This window comes from Loxodonta africana, chromosome 4 (assembly GCF_030014295.1).
Source record: "Loxodonta africana isolate mLoxAfr1 chromosome 4, mLoxAfr1.hap2, whole genome shotgun sequence".
Taxonomy (NCBI): Eukaryota; Metazoa; Chordata; class Mammalia; order Proboscidea; family Elephantidae; genus Loxodonta; species Loxodonta africana.
The window spans coordinates 54,172,518-54,196,105 of NC_087345.1; the positions used below are offsets into that span (position 1 = coordinate 54,172,518).

The 23,588-nt window shown below is 37.2% G+C and overlaps 1 protein-coding gene across 1 annotated transcript in view; it reads right to left on the reverse strand.

Moving 5' to 3' along the window:
* Positions 1–23,588, reverse strand: part of PTPRQ (protein tyrosine phosphatase receptor type Q) — a 253,770-nt gene that overhangs the window by 172,830 nt on the left and 57,352 nt on the right. The window contains 3 exon segments of the mRNA XM_003405222.4: positions 18,752–18,872; positions 21,705–21,806; positions 22,182–22,364. Of these exon segments, the coding sequence (XP_003405270.2) occupies positions 18,752–18,872; positions 21,705–21,806; positions 22,182–22,364 (406 nt within the window).

A 23,588-nucleotide genomic window follows, 5' to 3' on the forward strand; every position in this document is an offset into this window, starting at 1 on the left:
CATTTATATAAATGACTGATAGGAAAGATCTGATACAGAGCTTTGACCCCCCCCCCCATTAGCCACCATGTTAAACCATAAAGTCCATCCTTCTACTCAATCACTGTGTTCTGGATTGAATTGTGTCCCCCCTAAAATATATGTTGAAGTCCCAACCCCTGGTATCTGCGAATGTGACATTGTTTATAAACAGGAAAATTGAGAATGTTATCAGTTAACGTGACATGTGGCATCATGCAGGGGTAGGAGGGATCCTAATCCAACCACTGTTATTGTTAGCTGCCCTTGTGCCAGGTCTGACTCGTGTGGCTATTCTGTATGTTTCTATAATGATCTCAAATCTCATAAGATATAAATCACTATTGTGCTTTCAAAGTACATATGTATAAGCCCTCATACTATGAACTTAAACTTACTATGAGCTTAGTCTACTTTTGTGAGGTTCTCTAACATTAACTATAAACCATTAGAAACCTGTAAGTAATGAGAAAGTTATTTAGAAAATTTCTGTATTTAGATATGGAAACATAGAAGCATGTGAAGTATGTAAAGAATGTAAAATAAAACAACAACAAAAAAAAAAACCTGTTGCCATTGAGTTGATTACAAATAATAGCGACCCTACAGGGTAGAGCAGAATTGTCCCATGGGGTTTTCAAGGAGTGACTGGTAGATTCGAACTGCTGACCTTTTGGTTAGCAGCCAAGCTCTTAATCAATGTGCCACCAGGGCTCCGAAAAATGTAAACAACCTCTAAATCAACTTTGACCTGACATGCTGTGACAAAGAACATGTAACATATTTAATCTTTGTAAACTATCCTTGAGACATAAATCTAAACAAACTCCGTAACCGCTAAACTTGAAGAAAAAAAATGGCATTCTCTAACACTGGAGAAATGACGTAATAAACTAGTGTTTGACACATTGGCCCTTAATTGTGTGAGGCCAAGGTGAGAATTTCACATATAAACCCTTAAGTTCTGCTAATTCACTGAGTGAAGGCAGAGGCAAAGGAATCTTTCTCTAGTCTCTTACTCTCTCTGAAGACCAAGAACCTGCTGAGATTCTGCCCATGGCTGATGATCTCACACTCAAGTAATGCTGAGTTCCAGCCAGAGTGAAGCCTTTCTCCCAAGACTTCTCGTTAAATGTAAAAAGGCTGAAGTCTAAAGACTTTAATTTTAGCCATTTAACTAATATTGTAATTGTAATTATTAATTCTGATTCTCTGGTTCTAAATGAATGTTGTGAAGACTTACTTGCATGACTTGCCATGACAACCTTGCAATAAACTAAATGAGTTTATGCATGATAAACCTGAGTATTTCTCTATTAATTTTCTAAGATAATATCCAACATGACAGAGAATGAAATGTTGCCTGGTCCTTTGCCATCTTTACAATTGTTGGTATGCTCAAGCCCATTGTTGCAGCCACTCTGTATTTTGAATGCCTTCAAACCTAGGAGACTCATCTTCAAACACTATGTCAGATAATATTTTGCTGTGACCCATACTGTTTTCATTAGATAATTTTCAGAATTAGAGATGACAGAGAAGCTCAATATCATCAATTAGAACAAGGCCTGGGGCTGATTGCAGAGCAGACCATCAATTGATCAGATGCTAGTTGAAGCTAAAAAAAAAAAAAAAAGTCCACAAGAATCAAAGTACAACCTTGAGTATATACCATCTGAATTTAGAGACCATTTCAAAAATAGATTTCAGGGGAGGCAGAGCCAAGATGGCAGAACAGACAGACACTTCCGGCGAGACCTCTTAACAACAAAGAACCAAAAAAACAAGTGAAATGAGTATATTTGTGACAAGCTGGGAGCCCAGGGCTTCAAAGGCAAGCTTAGAAAATGAACTGAGGGGCAGGGGGAGAAAGAGACCATTCAGAAGTGGAGAGGAGTTACCGGACCTGAATCACAAGGGGCCCTCAGGCACCATTCCCAGAGCGGCAGCATCGGGCTGGTACTAGCGTTCGGCTGCAGTTTCCTCAGGGAGAAGCAGCCAGCCGCACAGCTCCTCAGGTATCACACCTCCGGAACCTGAGGAGAATGGCGCTTATGGCAAAAGCTAAATATTTGCGTATATTTTAATGTGCTCCCCCACATGCAAACCGGCTTCAGTGGCTGAAATCCCTGGGCCTGAGATAGGCCCTGTTGAGCACTTAGAATCATCCTTCCGGCCTTGGGGAAGGAAAAAATTTGCATTTGGGGGAAAAGATAATTTGCTAGCTCCACTAACCAGGGAAGCTCGGGACAGAAGCAGCTCCTGTCCAGGCATAAACTGCCTGTGGACTTTGAGCACCTTTCCGTTCTGCATGGAGCTGTGTGGGCCTATTTTGGGAGAACAGGCTCTTGTTGGCAGACTCCAGCCATTTCAGTTGTGCGGTGGAGAGGTGGGTGTTTGATGTTTGACATTGCTTTGCCTATTAAACAAGGTCTTCACCTACCCACATCAGGGACCTAAGGACTGGTAGCTCCACTCAGGTCAACCAGCCACCCGCGACAGGGGTCCAAAGATAACGGGTACCTCCCAGTCCTTACAACCAAAAACTTTAGGTGCCCATGATCAGTCTGTAGAACCCACCCACCTGCATGCTCTAGGGAACATGGATGCACTTCCCTCAGAGACACTCGGGGGTCGGTTCTCAGCCCCCTGCCTTGTTCAGAGCGTAACCCCCTGCTACAATCAGATACCGGTATATACGCCAATCACACCTGCCTCTCTAAGACTGTAGGACAGAGCCTGTACCACACACTCGATGATCAGCTACCTGGAAACCTGAGGTGAATTCATACAAGAAAACTGAATGGACTCCTAGACTGATATACTGTATAACAACTCTAGCCATCTGGGGACGGGATGTCAGAGCTCCATAGACGAAAATAATCAAGCTAGCTCACTCTAGCAACCCACAGGGGTATACCAAAACAAAACAGAGCAAAAAGCTACGACCCAATAAGCAAACAAAAACTAATACAATAACTTATTGATGGCTCAGAGACAAAGTCAATATCAAGTCACATAAAGAAAAAGACCATGATCACCTCAACAGGCTCTCAAACAAAGAATCCAGGTGTCTTCTAGGTGAAAGTGCATTCCTGGAATTACCAGATGCAGAATACAAAAGTTTAATATACAGAACCCTTCAAGACATCAGGAAGGAAATGAGACAATACACAGAACAAGCCAAGTAACACACAGATAAAGCAACTGAAGAAATTAGACACATTATTCAGGAACATAATGAAAAGTTTAATAAGGTGGAAAAATCCATAGACAAACAGTAATCAGAAATTCAGAAGATTAACAATAAAATTACAGAAGTAGACAACTCAGTAGAAAGTCAGAAGAGCAGAACTGAGCAAGTAGAAGCTAGAATTTCTGAACTCGAAGATAAATCACTTGGCACTAATATATTTGAAGAAAAATCAGATAAAAGAATTTTAAAAAATGAAGAAACCTTAAGAATCATGTGTGACTCCATCAAGAGAAATAACCTATGAGTGATTGGAATACCAGAACAGGGAGGAAAAACAGAAAATAGAGAGAGAATTGTTGAAGATTTGTCGGCAGAAAACTTTCCCTGATATCATGAAAGATGAGAAGATATCTATCCAAGATGCTCATCGAACTCCACATAAGGTAGATCTTAAAAGAAAGTCACCAAGACATATTATAACCATACTTGCCAAAACCAAAGATATAGACAGATTTATAACAGTGGCGAGAGATAAACGAAAAGTCACCTACAAAGGAGAGCCAATAACAATAAGCTCGGACTACATGGCAGAAACCATGCCGGCAAGAAGGCAATGGCATGACATATTTAAAAAATTGAAGGAAAAAAATTACCTGCCAAGAATTATATATCCAGCAAAACTGTCTCTTAAATATGAAGGTGAAATTAAGACATTTCCAGATAAACACAAGTTTAGGGAATTCGTAAAAACCAAACCAAAACTACAAGAAATACTAAAGGGAGTTCCTTGGTTAGAAAATCAATAATACCAGGTATCAACCCAAGACTAGAACACTGAACCGAGCAACCAGAAGTCAGCCCAGACAGGGAAATCCAAAAAAACAAAGATTATTAAAAAAAAAAAGCTCAAAACAGGGTAAAAAAAAAGTAACAGCGATGTTATTATATCAAAGAAGACAACATTAGAATAATAAAGAGGGAGTAAGAAATGTAATCATACATCTTTCACATGGAGAGGAAGATACAGCAATACAAAGAAATAAAAGTTAGTTTTAAATTTAGAAAAATAGGGGTAAATAATAAGGTAACCACAAAGCAGACAAGCTATCCTACTCATCAAAATAAAATACGAGAAAAAAATTGAGACTCGGCAGAAACAAAATCAACAACAACAAATATGAGGAAAGGACAATATATAAAGATAATCTACTCAGCACATAAAGTGGGAAAAAGAAACTGTCAACAACACACAAAAAAAGACATCAAAATGATAGCACTAAATTCATACCTATCCATAATTACCCTGAATGTAAATGGACTAAATGCACCAATAAAGAGACAGAGAGTGGCAGAATGGATTAAAAAACAAGATCCGTCTATATGCTGCCTATAAAGGACACACCTTAGACTTGAAGACTTAGAGACACAAATAAACTAAAACTCAAAGGATGGGAAAAAATGTACCAACCAAACAACAATCAAAAAAGGGGTGGCAATATTAATTTCTGACAAAATAGACTTTAAAGTTAAATCCATCAGGAAGGGTAAGGAAGGACACTATATAATGATTAAAGGGACAACACATCAAGAAGATATAACCATATTAAATATTTATGCACCCAACGACAGGGCTGCAGGATACATAAAACAAACTCTATCAGCATTGAAAAGTGAGATAGACAGCTCCACAATAATAGTAGGAGACTTCAACACACCACTTTCAGTGAAGGACAGGGCATTCAGAAAGAAGCTCAATAAAGACATGGAAGATCTAAATGCCACAATCAACGAAATTGACCTCATAGACATATACAGAACAATCCACCCAACAGCAACCAACTCTACTTTCTTTTCTACTGCACATGGAACATTCTCTAGAATAGACCACATATTAGGTCATAAAGCAAGCCTTAGGAGAATCCAAAACATAGAAATATTACAAAGCATCTTCTGTGACCATAAGGCCATAAAAGTGGAAATCAATAACAGGAAGAGCAGGGAAAAGAAATCAAACACTTGGAAACTGAACAATACCTTGCTCAAAAAAAGACTGGATTATAGAAGACATTAAGGATGGAATAAAGAAATTCATAGAATCCAATGAGAATGAAAACACTTCCTATCAGAACCTTTGGGACACAGCAAAAGCAGTGCTCAGAGACCAATTTATATCAATAAATTCACTCATACAAGAAGAAGAAAGGGCCAAAATAAAGAATTATCCCTACAACTTGAACAAATAGAAAGAGCAACAAAAGAAACCCACAGGCACCAGAAAAAAACAAATAATAAAAATTACAGCTGAACGAAAGGAAATAGAAAACAGAAAAACAATTGAAAGAATTAACAAGACCAAAAGCTGTTTTTTTTTTTAAAGTCAACAAAATTGATAAATTATTGGCCAAACTGACAAAAGAAAAACAGGACAGGAAGCAAATAACCCAAATAAGAAATGAGATGGGTGATATTACAACAGACCCAACTGAAATTAAAAGACTCATATCAAATTACTATGAAAAACTGTACTCTAGCAAATTTGAAAACCTAGAAGAAATGGACGAATTCCTAGAAACACATTACCTACTTAAACTAACAAAAACAGAGTTAGAACAACTAAATAGATGCATAACAAAAGAAGAGATTGAAAAGATAATCAAAAAACTCCCCCCTGCCAAAAAAACTGGTCCAGACGGCTTCACTGCAGAGTTCTACCAAACTTTCAGAGAATAGTTAACGTCACTACTACTAAAGGTATTTCAGAGCATAGAAAAGGATGGAATACAACCAAACTCATTCTATGAAGTCACCATATCCCTGATACCAAAACCAGGTAAAGACAGCACAAGAAAAGAAAATTATAAACCTATATCCCTCATGAATGTAGATGTAAAAATCCTCAACAAAATTCTAGCCAATAGAATTCAACAACATATCAAAAAAATAATTCACCATGACCAAGTGGGATTCATACCAGGTATGCAGGGATGGTTCAACATTAGAAAAACAATCAATGTAATCTACCATACAAATAAAAGATAAGAATCACAAGATGTTAGCAATTGATGTAGAAAAGGCATTTGACAAAGTTCAACACCCATTCATGATAAAAACTCTCAGCAAAATAGGAATAGAAGGAAAATTCCTCAACATAACAAAGGGTATTTATACAAAGCCAACAGCCAACATCACCCTAAATGGGGAGAGCCTGAAAGCATTGCCATTGAGATCGGGAACCAGACAAGGATGCCCTTTATCACTGCTCTTATTCAACATTGTGTTGGAGGTCCTAGCCAGAGTAATTAGCCTAGATAAAGAAACAAAGGGCATCCAGATTGGCAAGGAAGAAGTAAAAGTATCTCTATTTGCAGATGACATGAAGAGGAAATCACCAGATCAATGCCATTTACATTAGCCCCCAAGAAGATAAAATACTCAGGAATAAATCTTACGGAGATGTAGAAGACTTATACAAAGAAAACATACACTACACTTCCGCAAGAAACCAAGAGAGTCTTACGTAAGTGGAAAAATATACCTTGCTCATGGATAGGAAGACTTAACATTATAAAAATGTCTATTCTACCAAAAGCGATCTATGTATTTAATGCAATTCCAATCCAAATCCCAACAACATTCTTTAATGAGATGAAGAAACAAATCACCAGCTTCATAAGGAAGGAAAAGAGGCCTCGAAAAAATAAGGCATTAGGGAAAAAGAAGAATAAAGTGGGAGTCCCTACTTTACCTGATTTTAGAACCTATTATACCGCCAAAGTAGTCAAAACAACCTAGTACTGGTACAACAGATACATAGACCAATGGAACAGAATTGAGAATCCAGATATAAATCCATCCACATATGAGCAGTTGATATTTGACAAAGGACCCAAAACAGTTAAATGGGGGAAAAGACAGTCTTTTTGACAAATCATGCTGCAGAACTGGATATCCATCTGCAAAAAAAATGAAAGAAGACCCATACCTCACTCCATGCACAAAAACAAGCTCAAAATGGATCAAAGACCTAAATATAAAATCTAAAATGATAAAGATCATGGAAGAAAAAATAGGGACAATGTTAGGAGCCTAATATATGGCATAAACAGTATATAAAACATTATTAAGAACACAGAAGAAAAACTAGATAACTGGGAGCTCCTAAAAATCAAACACCTATGCTCACCCAAAGACTTCACCAAAAGACTAAAAAGATTACCTACAGACTGGGAAAAAGTTTTTAGCTGTGACATTACTGATCAGTGTCTGATCTCTAAAATCTACATGATACTGCAAAAACTCAACTGCAAAAAGACAAATAACCCAATTAAAAAATGGGCAAAAGATATGAATAGACTCTTCACTGAAGAAGACATTCAGGTAGCTAACAGATACATGAGGAAATGTTCATGATCATTAGCCATTAGAGAAACGCAAATTAAAACTACAATGAGATTTCATCTCACTCCAACAAGGCTGGCATTAATCCAAAAACACAAAATAATAAATGTTGGAGAGGCTGTGGAGAGATTGGAACACTTATACACTGCTGGTGGGAATGTCAAATGGTACAACCACTTTGGAAACCGATTTGGCGCTTCCTTAAAAAGCTAGAAATAGAACTACCAAATGATGCAGCAATCCCACTCCTCGGAATATATCCTAGAGAAATAAGAGCCTTTACACGAACAGATATATGCACACCCATGTTTACTGCAGCACTGTTTAAACTGTTTACAATAGCAAAAAGATGGAAGCAACCAAGATGCCCATCAACGGATGAATGAGAAAATAAATTATGGTATATTCACACAATGGAATACTACGCATTGATAAAGAACAGTGAGAAATCTGTGAAACATTTCATAACATGGAGGAACCTGGAAGGCATTATGCTGAGTGAAATTAGTTGCAAAAGGACAAATATTTTATAAGACCACTATTATTAGAACTGCAGAAATAGTTTAAACTGAGAAGCAAACATTCTTTTGTGGTTACAAGAGAAGGGAGGGAAGGAGGGTGGGAGAGGGGTATTCACTGATTAGATGGTAGATAAGAACTACTTTAGGTCAAGGGAAAGACAACACACAATACAGGGGAGGTCAGCACAACTGGACTAAACCAAAAGCAAAGAAGTTTCCTGAATAAACTGAATGCTTCGAAGGCCAATGTAGCAGGGGCAGGGGTCAGGGGACCATGGTTTCAGGGGACATCTAAGTCAATTGGCATAATAAAATCTGTTAAGAAAACATTCTGCATCCCACTTTGAAGAGTGGCATCTGGGGTCTTAAATGCTAGCAAGCAGCCATCTAAGATGCATCAATTGGTCTCAACCCACCTGGAGCAAAGGAGAATGAAGAACACCAAGGACACAAGGTAATTACAAGCCCAAGAGACAGAAACAGCCACAGGAACCAGAGATGACATCATCCTGAGACCAGAAGAACTTGATGGTGCCCAGCTACAACCGATGACTGCCCTGACAAGGGTCACAACAGAGAAACCATGAGGGAGCAGGAGAACAGTGGGATCCACACCCCAAATTCTCATAAAAAGACCAGACTTAATGGTCTGACTGAGACTGGAAGGACCCCGGTGATCATGGCCCCCAGACCTTTTGTTGGCCCAGGATAGGAACCATTCCCAAAGCCAAATCTTCAGATGTGGATTGGACTGGACAATGTGTTGGAGAGGGATGCTGGTGAGGAGTGAGCTTCTTGGATCAGGTGGACACTTGAGACTATGTTGGTTACCTCCTGCCTGGAGGGTAGATGAGAGGGTAGTGGGGGTTAGAAGCTGGTGAAATGGACATGAAAAGAGAGAGTAGAGGGAGAGAGCATGCTGTCTCATTAGGGGGAGAGTAATTGGGAGTATGTAGCAAGGTGTATGTAAGTTTTTATGTGAGAGACTGACTTGATTTGTAAACCTTCACTTAAAGCACAATAAAAATTATATTAAAAAAAAAGAATAGATTTCACACATGGAACACTAATGACCGAAAAACAGACGAGTTGTGGGATAACAGCAAAGACATCATATATGAAGAAAGCAAAAGGTCATTAAAAAGACAGAAGAGAAAAAAGATAGACATAGACATCAGAAGAGACTCTGAAACTTGCTGTTGAACATAGAGTAGCTAAAGTGAATGGAAGAAATGAAGTAAAAGAGCTGAACAGGTTTCAAAGGACAGCTTGAGAATACAAAGTATAATGAAATGTGCAAAGAGCTGGAGTAAGAAAACCAAAAGGAAGGAATATGCTTAGTATTACTCAAGCTGAAAAGACTGAAGAAAAAATTCAAGCCTCAAGTTTCAATACTGAGGGATCCTATGGGCGAAAACTGAACAACGCATGAAGCGTCAAAAGATGGAAGGAATACACAGAGTCGCTGTACCAAAAAGAAGTGAGCAACGGTCAACCATTTTAGGAGGTAGCATATGATCAAGAACCAATGGTACTGAAGTCCAAGCTGCACTGAAGGCACTGGGGAAAAACAAGGCTTCAGGAATTGACAGACAATCAATTGAGATGTTTCAACAAATGGGTGTAGCTCTAGAAATGCTCACTCATCTATGCCAAGAATTTGGAAGACAGCTAGCTGGCCAACCAACTGGAAGAAATTCATATACGGGCATATCCCAAAAAAAAGTGATCCAACAGAATGCAGAAATTGTTGAACAATATCATTAATATCACATACAAGTAAAATTATGCTGAAGATAATTCCAAAAAGGTTGCAGCAGTACATTGACAGGAAACTGCCATGAATCAAGTTGGATTCAGAAGAGGACATCAAATAAACGATATAATTGCTGATGTCAGATAGGTCCTGGCTGAAAGCAGAGAATACCAGAAAAAATCTACCTGTGTTTTATTGACTATGCTAAGACATTTGACTGTGTGGATCTTAACAAATTGTGGATAACACTGCAATGAATGGAAATTCCAGAACACTTAATTGTGCTCATGAGGAACCTGTACATAGACTAAGAGGCAGTTGTTCGGATAGAACGAGTAAATAGTGCATGGTTTAAGATCAGGGAAGGTGTGTGTCAGGGTTGCATCCTTTTACCATAATTATATAATCTGCATGCTGAGCAAATAATCTGAGAAGCTGGACTAGATGAAGAAGAATGTGACATCAGGATTGGAAGAAGAATCATTAACAACCTGTGATATGCAGATGACACAACCTTGCTTGCTTAAAGTGAAGAGGACTTGAAGCACTTACTGATGAAGATCAAAGACTATAGCCTTCAGTATGGACTACACCTCAACATAAAGAAAATAAAAATTCTCACAACTGAACTAATAAGCAATACCATGCTAAATGGAGAGAATATTGAAATTATCAAGGATTTCATTTTACATGCAACCAGGATCAACATCCACTGAAGCAGCAGTCAAGAAATCAAATGACATGTTGCTTTATGCAAATCTGCTGCAAAAAAAACTTTACAAGTATTAAAAAGCCAAAATGTCACCTTGAGGACTAAAGTGCACCTGACCCATGCCATGGTATTTTCAGTCACCTTATATGCATGTAAAAGCTGGACAATGAAGAAGGAAGATTAGAGAAAAACTGATGAATTTAAATTGTAGTCCTGGCAAAGAATACTGAATATACCATGAACTTACAGAAGAAAAAACAGATCTGTCTTGGAATGAAAACAGCCAGCATACTTCTTAGAAGCAAGGATGGTGAGATTTTGTTTCATGTACTTTGAACATGTTATCAGATGGGGCCAGTCCCTGGAGAAAGACATCATGTGTCTTAGGCTGGGTTCTCTATAGAAGCAAAACCAGTAAAGAGTGTAGAGAGAGATAGAGAGATTTATATCTAGGAAACAGCTCACACGATTTTAGAGGCTGGAACGTCTCAAGTCCATGGATCAGGATAGAGGTTTCTCCTACGTCATGTAGCTGCAAGGGCTGGTGAACCCAAGGCCAGCAGGTCAGATAGCAGGTGCTCACAGGCTATGAAAGTTGATGAATTGGCAAGCAAGACCACAAGGCTTCTCCTGATTCATGTAGCTCCAGGGTCTGGTGAACCCAAGTTCTGCAAGTTGGAGAGCAGGACTCTTGCTCAAAGGCTGTGAAGATCAACTAATTTCAAGATGAGCAGGTAAGCTGCTAGCTGAAGCCCCAAGAACCGGAGGTCTGATGAACAAGAGGCGGCTGCAGGATCCAGAACCAGCCAAAAGCCTCGGCAAGGTGAGCAGGAAGGAAGGAGGCAGCAGAGGATGGAGAGATGAAGGTTGAGGGGGCAGTGAGCCACCACAGGCACCACTCCCACTGGTACCACTCTGCAGATTCCACCATGGGGGTGATCATATATCAAATTTCAACAGGGAACTGATCATGAGATTATACAACTGCCAAAACACTGAGAATCATGGCCCAGCCAAGTTGACACACATTCTTAACCATCACATCATGCTTGGTAAAGTAGAAGGTCAGTGAAAAAGAGGAAGACCTTAACAAGATAGATTGACACAGTGGCTTCAACAATGGGCTCAAACTTAGCAATGATTGTGAAGATGGCGCAAGGCTGGCAGTGTTTCATTTTGTTGTACACAGGGTCAGTATGAACTGGAACTGATTCAATAGCACCTAACAACAACAGTTTTCAGAAATGGATTGCCAGGCCTTTCTTCCTCCTCTGCCTTAGTCTAGAAGCTCCACTAAAACCTGTCCATCATGACAGGTCGACCCTGCTGATATTTGAAATACCCATGGCATTGCTTCCAACATCATAGCAACATACAAGCCACAACATTGTGACAAACTGACAGATAAAAGCCAAAAACCAAACCCAGTGCCCTCGAGTCGATTCTGACTCATAGTGACCCTATAGGACAGAGTAGAACTGCCCCCATAGAGTTTCCAAGGAGCGCTTGGTGGGTTCAAACTGCCGACCTTTTGGTTAGCAGCCGTAGCACTTAACCACTACACCACCAGGGTTTCCAAACTGATAGATAAAGGTAGGGGAAATCCAATTATGATGGTATCATAAAAGAGAAGAGACAAGAAGAGACAGAGGAAAGATGGCCATGTGAAGGTGCATCTACATGACACAGAACACTTGGGTCTATCAAAAAACCGAGAGAAATGAGAGAGGATCTCTCCTTACAGCCTTTGAGAATATGTGGTTTGGTGACAACCTGCATTCAAAGTACTAGCTTCCAGAACTGTGAGGCAATACATTTCTGTTGTTTAAAGCCACACAGTTTGTTGTACTCTGTTACAACAGTCACAGGAAAATAATACACACTCCATCTATTTGTTTCTCTCATTACCCCAACCTGGTCTTAATATTCTATTTCTACAACGTCACTTATCAACCTCTTGAAAAAATTCATTCATGCTGCCTCCAAGGCTTCAGTTACTGCCTCTATGAGATGCTCTCTGGACTCATCAGTCTATCTTCACCACCTTCATCCCAAAATGGAAGGTAAATTCAGGAATCCTGAATGGCCTTCATACTGTTCTGATTATTGATCTACCCCTACTCCTCACTTATACAGTATTTCATTATCCAACATTTCGCATTTACAGCAATAGTAAAAAATCTACTATCTGACTTTTCACATTAACAACATACATCTGGTAGTAATAAAACACCATAGTGCAAGGCAAGAGTAACTCTCACTGTGATGGTTAAGGTTATGTGTTAACTTGGCTGGGCCATGATTCTCAGTGGTTTGGCAGTTATGTAATGATGTAGTTTGGCAGTTATGTAATGATGTAGTTATCTTCCATTTGGGGATTTGATGTGGTCATCATTATTTTCACATAATGACAATTTTTGCATAACTACCTGGTCCCTGGAACTTAACCATTTCAATAAGCGCAGGGTGAGTATATTTTGTATGCTCTAACCATTTGGTAAGGAGCCCTGGTGAAGCAGCAGTTAAGCGCTCATCTGCTAACCGAAAAGTCAGAAGTTCAAACCCACCAGCCGCTACATTGGAGGATGATGTGGCCATCTGCTTCCATTAAGATTATGGCCTTGGAAACCCTATGAGGCAGTTCTACTCTCCTACAGGGTCACTATGAGTCAGAATCAACTCAGTGGCAGTGGGTTTGGTTTTGGTAACTACTGGGTTGTTTTTAATACTGTCAAAATCTTTTATAAAATGCAAGAAACAGGACTAAACGTAATTTTTAGCATATGAAAGGCTTTTCCCAAAAGTAAGCTTTTGTGTTATAGGGAAATTGTTTGACCAATGACATTTAATAAAGGGCTGCACTGGAATTGCTTTGACTTTCTAATATTTTGCTCAGTCAGCATTCTTAAATTATTTTACATGTGCATATTTCAGCTCCTATCAATCTACGATCTTTTTAAAGTTCTATGTATTTTGAATCTCCCCACAGAGTTTAATAAGTGCTTGTCAGACTGACTGACTCAGAAATACTTTTCATTTATTACTCTTAAGACAATGGAGCAATACTTAAAAAGTCAATATTCATATATGCCAGAATTTTTAGCATCGCTTTCAATCGACAGTCTTTTAACTAGAGTATACAGGTCGATTCTGACTCTTAGTGACCTCATAGGACAGAGTAAAACTGTCCCAAAGGATTTCCAAGGCCAAACCTTTACCAAAGCAGACTGCCATATCTGTCTCCCACGGAGCAGCTGATGGGTTCGAACTGCTGACCTTCTGGTTAGCAGCCCGGTGTTAACTCCTGTGCCATCAGGGCTCCTGAGTGTTTGGGACAAACATTAAAATAATGTTTGGTCATTCACATAGAAGCTTGACAAACAAAAAAGAAAACTGCTGTTAAAGGTTACTAACACATAGAGGAGCAAAACTGCTAAACAACTACAAGTTGAATTCAACACTACAGTAAATAAATAAGCTTTACATCAGTCTACTAGGACACCACTTCCTCAACTTGACAACATATTAAAAAAAAAGAGCTTGTCAGGCCCCAACAGACACCACTTATTAAATGGTGGCTGCCTTCAGAATGAAAAGATTGTATATTATTTGAAATCATATAAGTATAATCCATCAATGTAACCAAGGAAAAAAATGCTACTTTACCGTCTTGATAGATGACAAAAAGTCATTTTCTAAAATATATTTCAGAAGGAAAAATCATTTTAAAATACAATAGATTAAAGCTGATTTCTGCACACTATCCACAAGCCAAATGTGACTCACACAGTATTGGATACAAAATGATTACACATTGACCTTCATGAGCTATTAAAAAAAAAAAAATTCATGATAAAGAGAAATGTCATCCAAGTATAATAAATATAATAGGTGGCCTGCATTTTGAAGACATACTGAGAAGACCAAAATCCACAAAATTTGTTTTTATACAAATTTAATAATTACTGGACGACCAAAATAATACAAAATGAGAATTTTAAGAGAGGTATGGACCTTTGAAATGAAGATGTGGCTAATAATAATAATCACAATCCATGCAGCATTTTAAGGGGACCGCAGAGATAATAAGTGGCAAAGCCAGGATTCAAACTTTCTGAATCGAAACCAAACCAAACATTATTATACCCTCCTTCCACCCCGTTAATAAAATTGATTATGGCAAGAGTCCTCAAAAAGCATTAGTAATTTTGAAAGAACTGAGAATTATGACCATTCCCTTAGCTACCCTAGCTAATGCTTCCAATGCTGTCTTAATAAAAAGATGGTGAAAATTAATTTTGAAATCTATAGGGTCACTATGAGTCAGAATTGACTCCACAACACTGGGTTTGGTGTTTTTGTGTATATATACTTCCCACTTTATCCTATATGTACATATGTATATATGTGGAAACCCTGGTGGCATAGTGGTTAAGTGCTATGGCTGCTAATCAAAAGGTCAGCAGTTTGAATCCACCAGCTGCTCCTTGGAAACTCCATGAGGCAGTTCTACTCTGTCCTCCAGGGTCTCTGTGAGTTGCAATCGAATCAACGGCAAGTTTTGTTTTGTTTTTTTTGATTTGTGTATATATGTGGGTATACACACATGTATATGTATCTTAGGTAATATTCTTGAAACAGAAGGGGAAAGGTGTTTTGCCATTTTTGTTCTTTCTTTATTTGATTTTACCCTATTCAGCCAGAGGTTTCCATTGCCTGAAAAAGCATTACTGCTTTTATGAGAAATATACAAAGAAGTCAATATGAAGTTTTTAACTCTTAAAATATATTCTTCATCCATTTATTTATTCAACAAATATTAATTAAATTTCAATTATGTGCCAGGTAGTTTTCTACTCTAGATACAGCAGTGAACAACAAAAAAAAAATACTCGAAACAGATAGCATGTATCTCTGTGTGTGTGCGTGTGTGTGTATAAAATAATGACAAGTTTTGTTGAGAGAAAAGTGTGTTCTGTACTCCCTTTACACATCAAGAGTCAATCCTGAATGATTTCAGGTAATAAAGCTTTATAATAAGTCATAGTGAAGACAGGAAGGAGTGTATGAATTAAAGGCAGTTTCTACTAGTCAAGACAAAGACTTTGCACTATTAAGAAAAAGCGAGAGAAGGAAAAGGGCAAAGCAGTCAGACTAGTATATCCTGGGACTCTAGGGTGAGGATAGATTGGTAGAAATAACCTGATAGGTTTGAGAGAAAAATTCCAGTACAAAAGGGCTTGTTCCTTCTTGGGACTCTTAGAAACCCTTTGTGTTAAGTATGAGACCATGTCCAGCAAGGCCTACAGACTCCTCTAATGGGCCCATTAGAGCTGAGACAAGGTTGTGGAAGTCATCTTCTCAAAACCTTCATACTACAGAGTAGTGCAGAGAAAACACCTGAGAGCATCTGCTACCTGGAGGTTGAGACAAACACACTAAAAGAACCACAGCATTAGAATAAGCTCTGGAGTTGGATCAAGGATGAAACAGAACATAAGAACCTGAAACTGGAAGCTATGACAGCAGATTGGTGCCAGAATCATTCCCCAAGAAGCTAGGCTGGATTAGCCACAATATCCCAGACTTGAGACTGCCTCACCTCACTCTTATGGGGATTCTCTTGTACCTAGAAGCCACCTTCTACACCTAGAAGTAGAATAGGGAAGGGACACGCCTTGAAAGAGGAGAAAAACACCACTATTGGGGAGCTGAACTTTGAAATGATTAAATATTTACCAAAAAGAGATTCAAACAAGCCCCAGAAATACTGAGAAAAGAATAAATTACCTTGAATCAGTATTCTCACAATCCCCACCTTTTTGCAAATGGGGATTCCAAAGCAACAAAGAACCAAATACAGAAAATAAAAGTTCATGCTTTATACTACATCTGAATTGTTGAATATAAAATTCCAGCCTTGCTATAGTCTTAACCTAAGAGGTGTATAATGTATATAAGTGCCATTACTTACTCTCAATGAATGCTGCTACATTTATAAATTTCATAATTAAAAACAGATAATTAGAATTACAGATAATTCTTAAAGTAAGTGGCTTCTATTGACTATAATAGATTATACCCAGAAAGAAAAAAAAACAATCAGGTAAATAGCATCCTGTATAGAATGCTATCTGTAGTGGGTTGAATTGTACCTTTCAAAAGATAGGTCCTCCAGGAACTTCAGAATGACCTTACTTAGAAGAAATGTCTTTGCAGATGTGGTTAAGGTAAGGATTTTGAGATGAGATTATCCCGGATTAGGGTGGTCACTAGTTCCGATAACAAGTGTTTGTGTAAGAGACAGAAATGTAAAATAAAGACACAGGAAAGGCAACGTGAACACAAAGACAGAGCTTAGAGTGGTACATCTACAAACCCAGGAACCCAAAGGACTGTCTACAACCACCAGAAGCTAGAAGAGAATTATGGAATAGATTCTCCCTCAGAGCCTCCAAAAGTTGGTCCTGCTGACACCTTGATTTCAGATTCTGGCCACCAGAACCACAGGAAAATAAATTTGTTTTTTATTTTTAAGCCGTACAATTTATGGTAATTCATTACTGCGGCCCTAGGAAACCAGCATGCCATCTAACCGTGTGTATATTCCTAAGTATGCTACATACTATGCTAAAAATACCATGAGGCTCTAGGAAGACAAACACGATCAATGTGAAGGAGTAAGATTGGTCTCCCAACATGGGGCTGGAAATCCCAGCAACATTGTCTTTTCTTTGGGCTTCAAAACTGTGTTTCCCCACAGAGACTTTGCAGTTAATGTTCCCCAAATCCTGAAAAGTTCCACCCTACAGATCATCACATGACAAGAAGCTCCTTCTTGTCACTCAGACCTCAGCTAAATGCTGCATCTTCAGAGAGGGCTTTGCTGAGCATCCCATCAAAAGCCCATTTTTCCCTGGCTTTCCCTCATTTGTTTGCTTATGGCTATATGATCGATCCAGTTATCCTTTAGAATGCAAGCTCCTTGATAGCAGTTTTATGTGTGTCTTGTTCTCAGGGGTATAGGTACTCTATTAGTACCATGGAAGGAAGGGAGAAATCAAGGGGTAATAATTACCTTCTTCCTACTACTTCCTTCTCATTAGCATCATTTATGTCACTCTTAAATTTGCTATGGCCTAGTTTTGAGAATCAGGCACTGGAGAACACAAGGACCTGTAGTCCTAAATAGCACTAGGCAAAGGATTTAAAAGAGAATTAGGGAGGAGGAACCACAATTTATGAAAGACAAGAGTAGAGTAAAACATTATAGCCTCTCACTCAATGCTAGTCCTTCTAAGTCAGGAGTATAAAAGTCAGGAATGGCCTATATTTAAAAAAACTTTGCTGTCGAGTTAATTCCGACTCATAGTGACCCTATAAAGTAGAACCGTCCCATAGGGTTTCCAAGGAGATGCTGGTGGATTTGGACTACTGACCTTTGGTTAGGTCTTAGCCACTGCCCCCCCAGGGCTCCACAAAAATATTTAAAATCCATTAGAAAATGTATTCTATAACTGGTGCATCCTTTTAAGAGGGCTGACATTAGAATCCAAGTGAGGATTTTTATCTACTGAGTTTTTCTGAAGAAGGATATCACCATGTTGCTAATTGACACGATATGCACTATAGAATTTCATCTTTTTCACAACTGAATCATAAATAGGTTTTTGGGATAAAGGTGATCAGAAAAAAAATACACCACTTACATTTCAATGGAAAACTGACTTTAAACAAGAAGACTTCTAAGAAATGTCTCTTTATCCTACATTTTAGTTAAAATTCCTCTGCTCAAAGAAATTCTTTTAAGAAGACAGTGAGAGCGTACTTGTATAAAACTCTAGAAAAGTTTAAAAATATATTCTTGTATTCACATAAGATGATATGACTCAATGGCTTTTAAGACCAGAAATGTAGTATAATTATGCACATTATATATTCATTTTTTGTTTTGGTTACAAAAGTTATATTATTTGACTGTGCTTTGACCTCTATAAACTTATTTTTTAATAAAAGAGTATTAACTATCATATTATTAATCAGTTTCCTAATGTAGCATCACATTCCGAAATTAAAAAAAAAAAACTACATTCCTATTATGTTACAGATTAATATTAGTTCTCAGAACTATTTCCAAAAAAATATCTTACCAGACATAAACTGTGTAATAGAGGATAATTCCATTTGGCTCCAGAGGTGGTTGCCATGACAACTTCACCATGACACCAGACAACTGTTTTACAGAGAAGTCTTGAGGGGGAGAATCAGGAGCTAAAAAGTTAAAGTGTGGAATAATGTATTTTATTAAACATGTATAACAAAAGGTTAAAATGGAAATTCACAAAATTTTTCTTATAAACTTTCTGGTAAATGAATTGGGCACAGTGCCTTTCTCTGTGGGCATGAGAGACTGAATGTTTACTTTCAAAATGAGATGATAAAGAAAGATTTTTCATGGTGGTGTTAGAACATCTGTTTCTGTGATTCAATGGAAAAAAATATTTCATGAGAAAATAGAGTGAAGGGGTATGTCACAGTGATTCACCTACTGCTCAAACAGATCTTGGTAACTTGTCATCCTCTAATAAAAGCAAAAGCTTTATTGGGGTGAATAAATGGAATATACAGTAAAAGAGTTCCTCAGACAATAAACAGAGGTGGGGGAAAAAAATCATACATCCAAGAAGTGGGCAAGTGACAAGCATAACACCGGGAGAGCAGTGAAAATGATCAACCTACAGATGAAGACTACAGTCCTCAATTTCACTTATGTCATTAAACTGTGAAATAATATCAAAATCTGTTCATTGAGTCTTCAAAACTGAATGGATTACAAAGGAAATACATGTTGCACATAAATAGAAAATGGACAGTTTAGGATCTACTTCCATTCTGCTTTAGTCTGTGTTGAATAAGAAGTAAAAAATTACTGCAAACTAGTTAGCCAAGTTTACAATTCCAATTAAATAAAATATTTAGAATGATATTTTCTTAGCTGCTGTATAAGAGGCTTGTAAATTCTTAGAATATTCAAATATAATTTTTGCATATAAAAATATAACTTACTAAAACTTCAGTTCATAATCACAGTTATGCATGGAAAGTGAACTCATCGAGTGGCTGACAGAAATTCTGAGAATTTCTATTTTGACTAATGTTGTTACATGTACCAATCAGCATTTCCAACAATTTGGAAAAAATGCCACCTGAATTTTTTAAAATTTATTTTTGCTTCTCTTGATAATCTCAGATATAGTTGTATGTGTATGTGTATGTGTGTGTGTTTGTGTGTGTGTGTTTGCATGTGTTTTCATTATTTGGCAACTTTTTTTTTAAGTTTATTGAAAAGGGGTTTCTGAGATGAGTTGTAAGGAATAACGGTGACAGCTGTGTTTAGCATTTTCCTTTTGTTTTTCTCACTGACACTACAGTAAAAATGTTATCAAATATTGATTATCACAGGAATCTACATATCACTTTGAGTATCTGTGCCCTAAGATATGAATTATCTCTGAGAACTCTCATTTGGCAAGACAAAAGCCTATGAATATTATCCATAACATTTTTACAAAACCCAACTTGTGTTTGTTACTGAAAAAGAAAGGATTTCGGCCAAGAATAGCATTGATTTAGGACATCATATGTTGTAACTAGGCATTTCTATTTTATTTGTGCTTTAAGATGTTCCTGTGAAATATCAGATAATTCTTGGCACTTTTATATTCAGTCCTCGGTATACCCTTGATTGTTTTTTTAGTAAAATTTCAGACCAGATCTCAAATTCTTACCACCAGGATTATTTCATTAAATTACAAAATAAAGAAGTGGGTACTATATCTAGGAGGGCATTGCTAAAATGGTTTAATATAACTTATTTTGGATATTACTATCCAAGACAGAAAGGAGAAATAACCTTCTCAACCATTGGACAACCTGTAACAATTGTCCCATCAATAAGAATTTATTTACTAAGTTAATTTTCACTTTGACAGCAAGGAGAATCTAACTATAAAAAAATGAAAATTAGGACAGGTAAGTTTTGATGGAGAAGTAAGAATAGTAAGTAGAGGTAATGACTAGGGAAAAATAGCCCATGAGAAGCATCACACTTAGAAACTGAGGCAACACAGAACATGCTACTAGGAGGTATGCAGTAATTTGTAGTGTGCTTTGGGGAAGGCAAAAACAGGGAAAAGACTTTATTATTTTGAACAAATAAGAGCAATCCAGAAAAAAGTCCTTCTTCTTCTAGAAGTGCCTACTGCACATTTTGTCCTTGTGAATGACTCCAGGCCATAGGGTTCAGCTAAGCTTGATGGTAGAGAAATGAGAGAAAGGGAGGGAGGAAAAAAGATACTACATGAACATTCATCTTACATCCAAGGCCAAGGCCCACCCCTTGTGCCAACAGAACTTTGTTTTAGAGAAAAAATGATCATTCTCAAGATCAATGTATAAAACATAAAATGTGAATACTAATCCCAAATATATCCTTCAAAAAGTAATTTTCTTAGCATGAGAGATGCCTATAACTCGGTGAAGTACCAGTGTAAAGTGGCCTTAGGGGTAAAGTTGATTTTATTCAGGTTCAAAAAAGGTATGCTTACGTATTCGCTATGAAGGTTGTTAACATTCAGAAATAGCATCATGGCCAGTTATGCAGAGAGACCCGGAAAACAGCCTAAACTCATTAGGAAGCTAATCTTAATACCATAAGAAATGTTGAAAGTTGACATAAAGAGAAGCTACAACAAAACTTATGTTAATGTCTATTCTAATAAATTTAAACTTGAAAAGCATAGTCATAACAAACATCAGTTAATGTTGAAGCTGTTCAAACCAAATTTTTAGTCTTAAAAATTCCCATGGAAAAATTATTACTGATTTTTTTTAAAGAGTACTGATGACTCCAGATGCAAGAAAAGCATTTTACAGAAAGCAAATCTGACTTTGCTAGCTTCTTAAAATCTCTGTATAATGCTGACATGGCACCTAACTGATAGCCAAGGTTAGGGAAATGTTTACGTTAGGTATTCATTCTATATACACATTTCTTGGAATGTTATGGAATCAAAGTGTATCAGTAGTCACTACTGTATTTACCATCTTCTTCAGTCAGTACGCTTATGGGTGCACTCCGAACTCCTTCACCTTTGAGGGTACTAGCAGATACCTCAATCATATATTTGGTGTATTTCTTCAGTCCTAAATAGAAATGAAATAGTTAAGTTGGGACTTACAAAATATCCTTCAGTCATATGCAAAAGGCAAACTATGAAATGGCCCTCAATAATCTTTCTAAAACTAAATGGAAATATAGCTCTTCAGCAATAGTAACTGCTATTACGAAGACAAAATGATACAGGATAAGGTAAAAAAAAAAAGACTGACCTAGAGTCAGTCATTGGCTTATTTAACCAAAAAGCCAGATTTGTCATAACCTTTATAAAAATAATCACACTTAACATGTACAACATAAAAACAAGAGAGTATTTTGTGCCTCTGTGAATTACTTTTATGAGTTAAAAGGATGCTTTCAATATAATGTAAATATCCAACGTTAGACTTTTTTTTTTTTACCTCTAATTCTCTGGGTCAAAGAGGTTGTATTTATAGTTCTTTCCTCATTTTCATTATTTCTCCTGAGATAAATTGTATATTTTTGTATGATTCCATTGGGACTACTTGGAGGAAGAAATGATAGCTCGATCTCTCCAGAAGAAATATTTTTGTAGGTAATGTTTTCTGGTGCACTATCAGGTACTAAAAGAAACAAAAATATAAATATAAAACAACTCCATCCTAAAATTCTATTCTGCTGAAATTCTCACCTAAGTGCAATGCACTAGGATATGTATAGAAGAGCATTCACTGGAGTGTGATTATAATAAACATCCTAAATGGAATAAGGTGTAAATAAATTATATTACAACCAAGTGTATAAGAAAAATTTCATCCCAAAGGAAAATTACTACAGGATGATATTTTTATTAAAACACTTGTGACTGCAATAGTCTCTCTTGTACAACATGCAGAAGAAAAAGGATTAAAAAATCAATCTGTCCTCTATTAATAATATAATAAAGGTTAATAAGTTAGTTTCAATGTATACCAAGACCTATGCAATGTATACAAGACAAAACACTCCTAGATATGACGTTGTACAGTGTGACCTGACTGCAAAATAGTCTCCTAAGAATACAGGATATGATTACTGAAAGCATTAATTTTCTGTATCAAATAATGTTCTCGTGGTATTGAATTTAGTGTTCCTAAAATAGTTCTCTATGTATACCGAAACATATATCTATATATAGAATTTTAATTCCAGGAAAATATTGGAATAGATAGAAAGCCTAAATTGAATGACTATCTTAATGAAAATAAAATTCTGTATAAAATTAAAACAAATTTTCTTTCAAAGAAACTGTGGAGCTGACAAGAAAGTTAGAAATTTGTGATAGCCAAAAACAAACAAACAAAAAAGAACAAGGATGAGGAGGAGGAAAAGAAGAAGCAAAGAAATAAACAACAACAACAAAAGTAAAAACAGAAATCCTGATACAGAAGCGTTGAAGAGTATTGACCAATTCCTGGTGATCTTGTGTTTCTATACTAACAGCTGTGTTAAATGCCAGTGAAAAAAGATATAGCCTTGGACCAACTTAAGAGTGAAGGGTAATCCTGAATAAGGAACTGGGACCCCAAAAGAATACCTTTTGACAACTCTGGAGGATACCTTGAATTCTACTACAGGGTGCCATAGAATTCAGTGTGAGTGTATCTATAAGACTTTTGCAAGGTGGTATATTCACCCTTGGTGAATGGGAGATTGAAAAATAAACCCACCATGCAGAAAACAACAGAAAAGAAACTTATTTTCTCTTGCTGTCCCTCTGGATACTAGGGTAGAAGAGTAAGAAAAATTATCCCCTGAGATTTTAGAATTGCTAACCAGTCACCTTGAACAAATGTGGCCTAATGCTA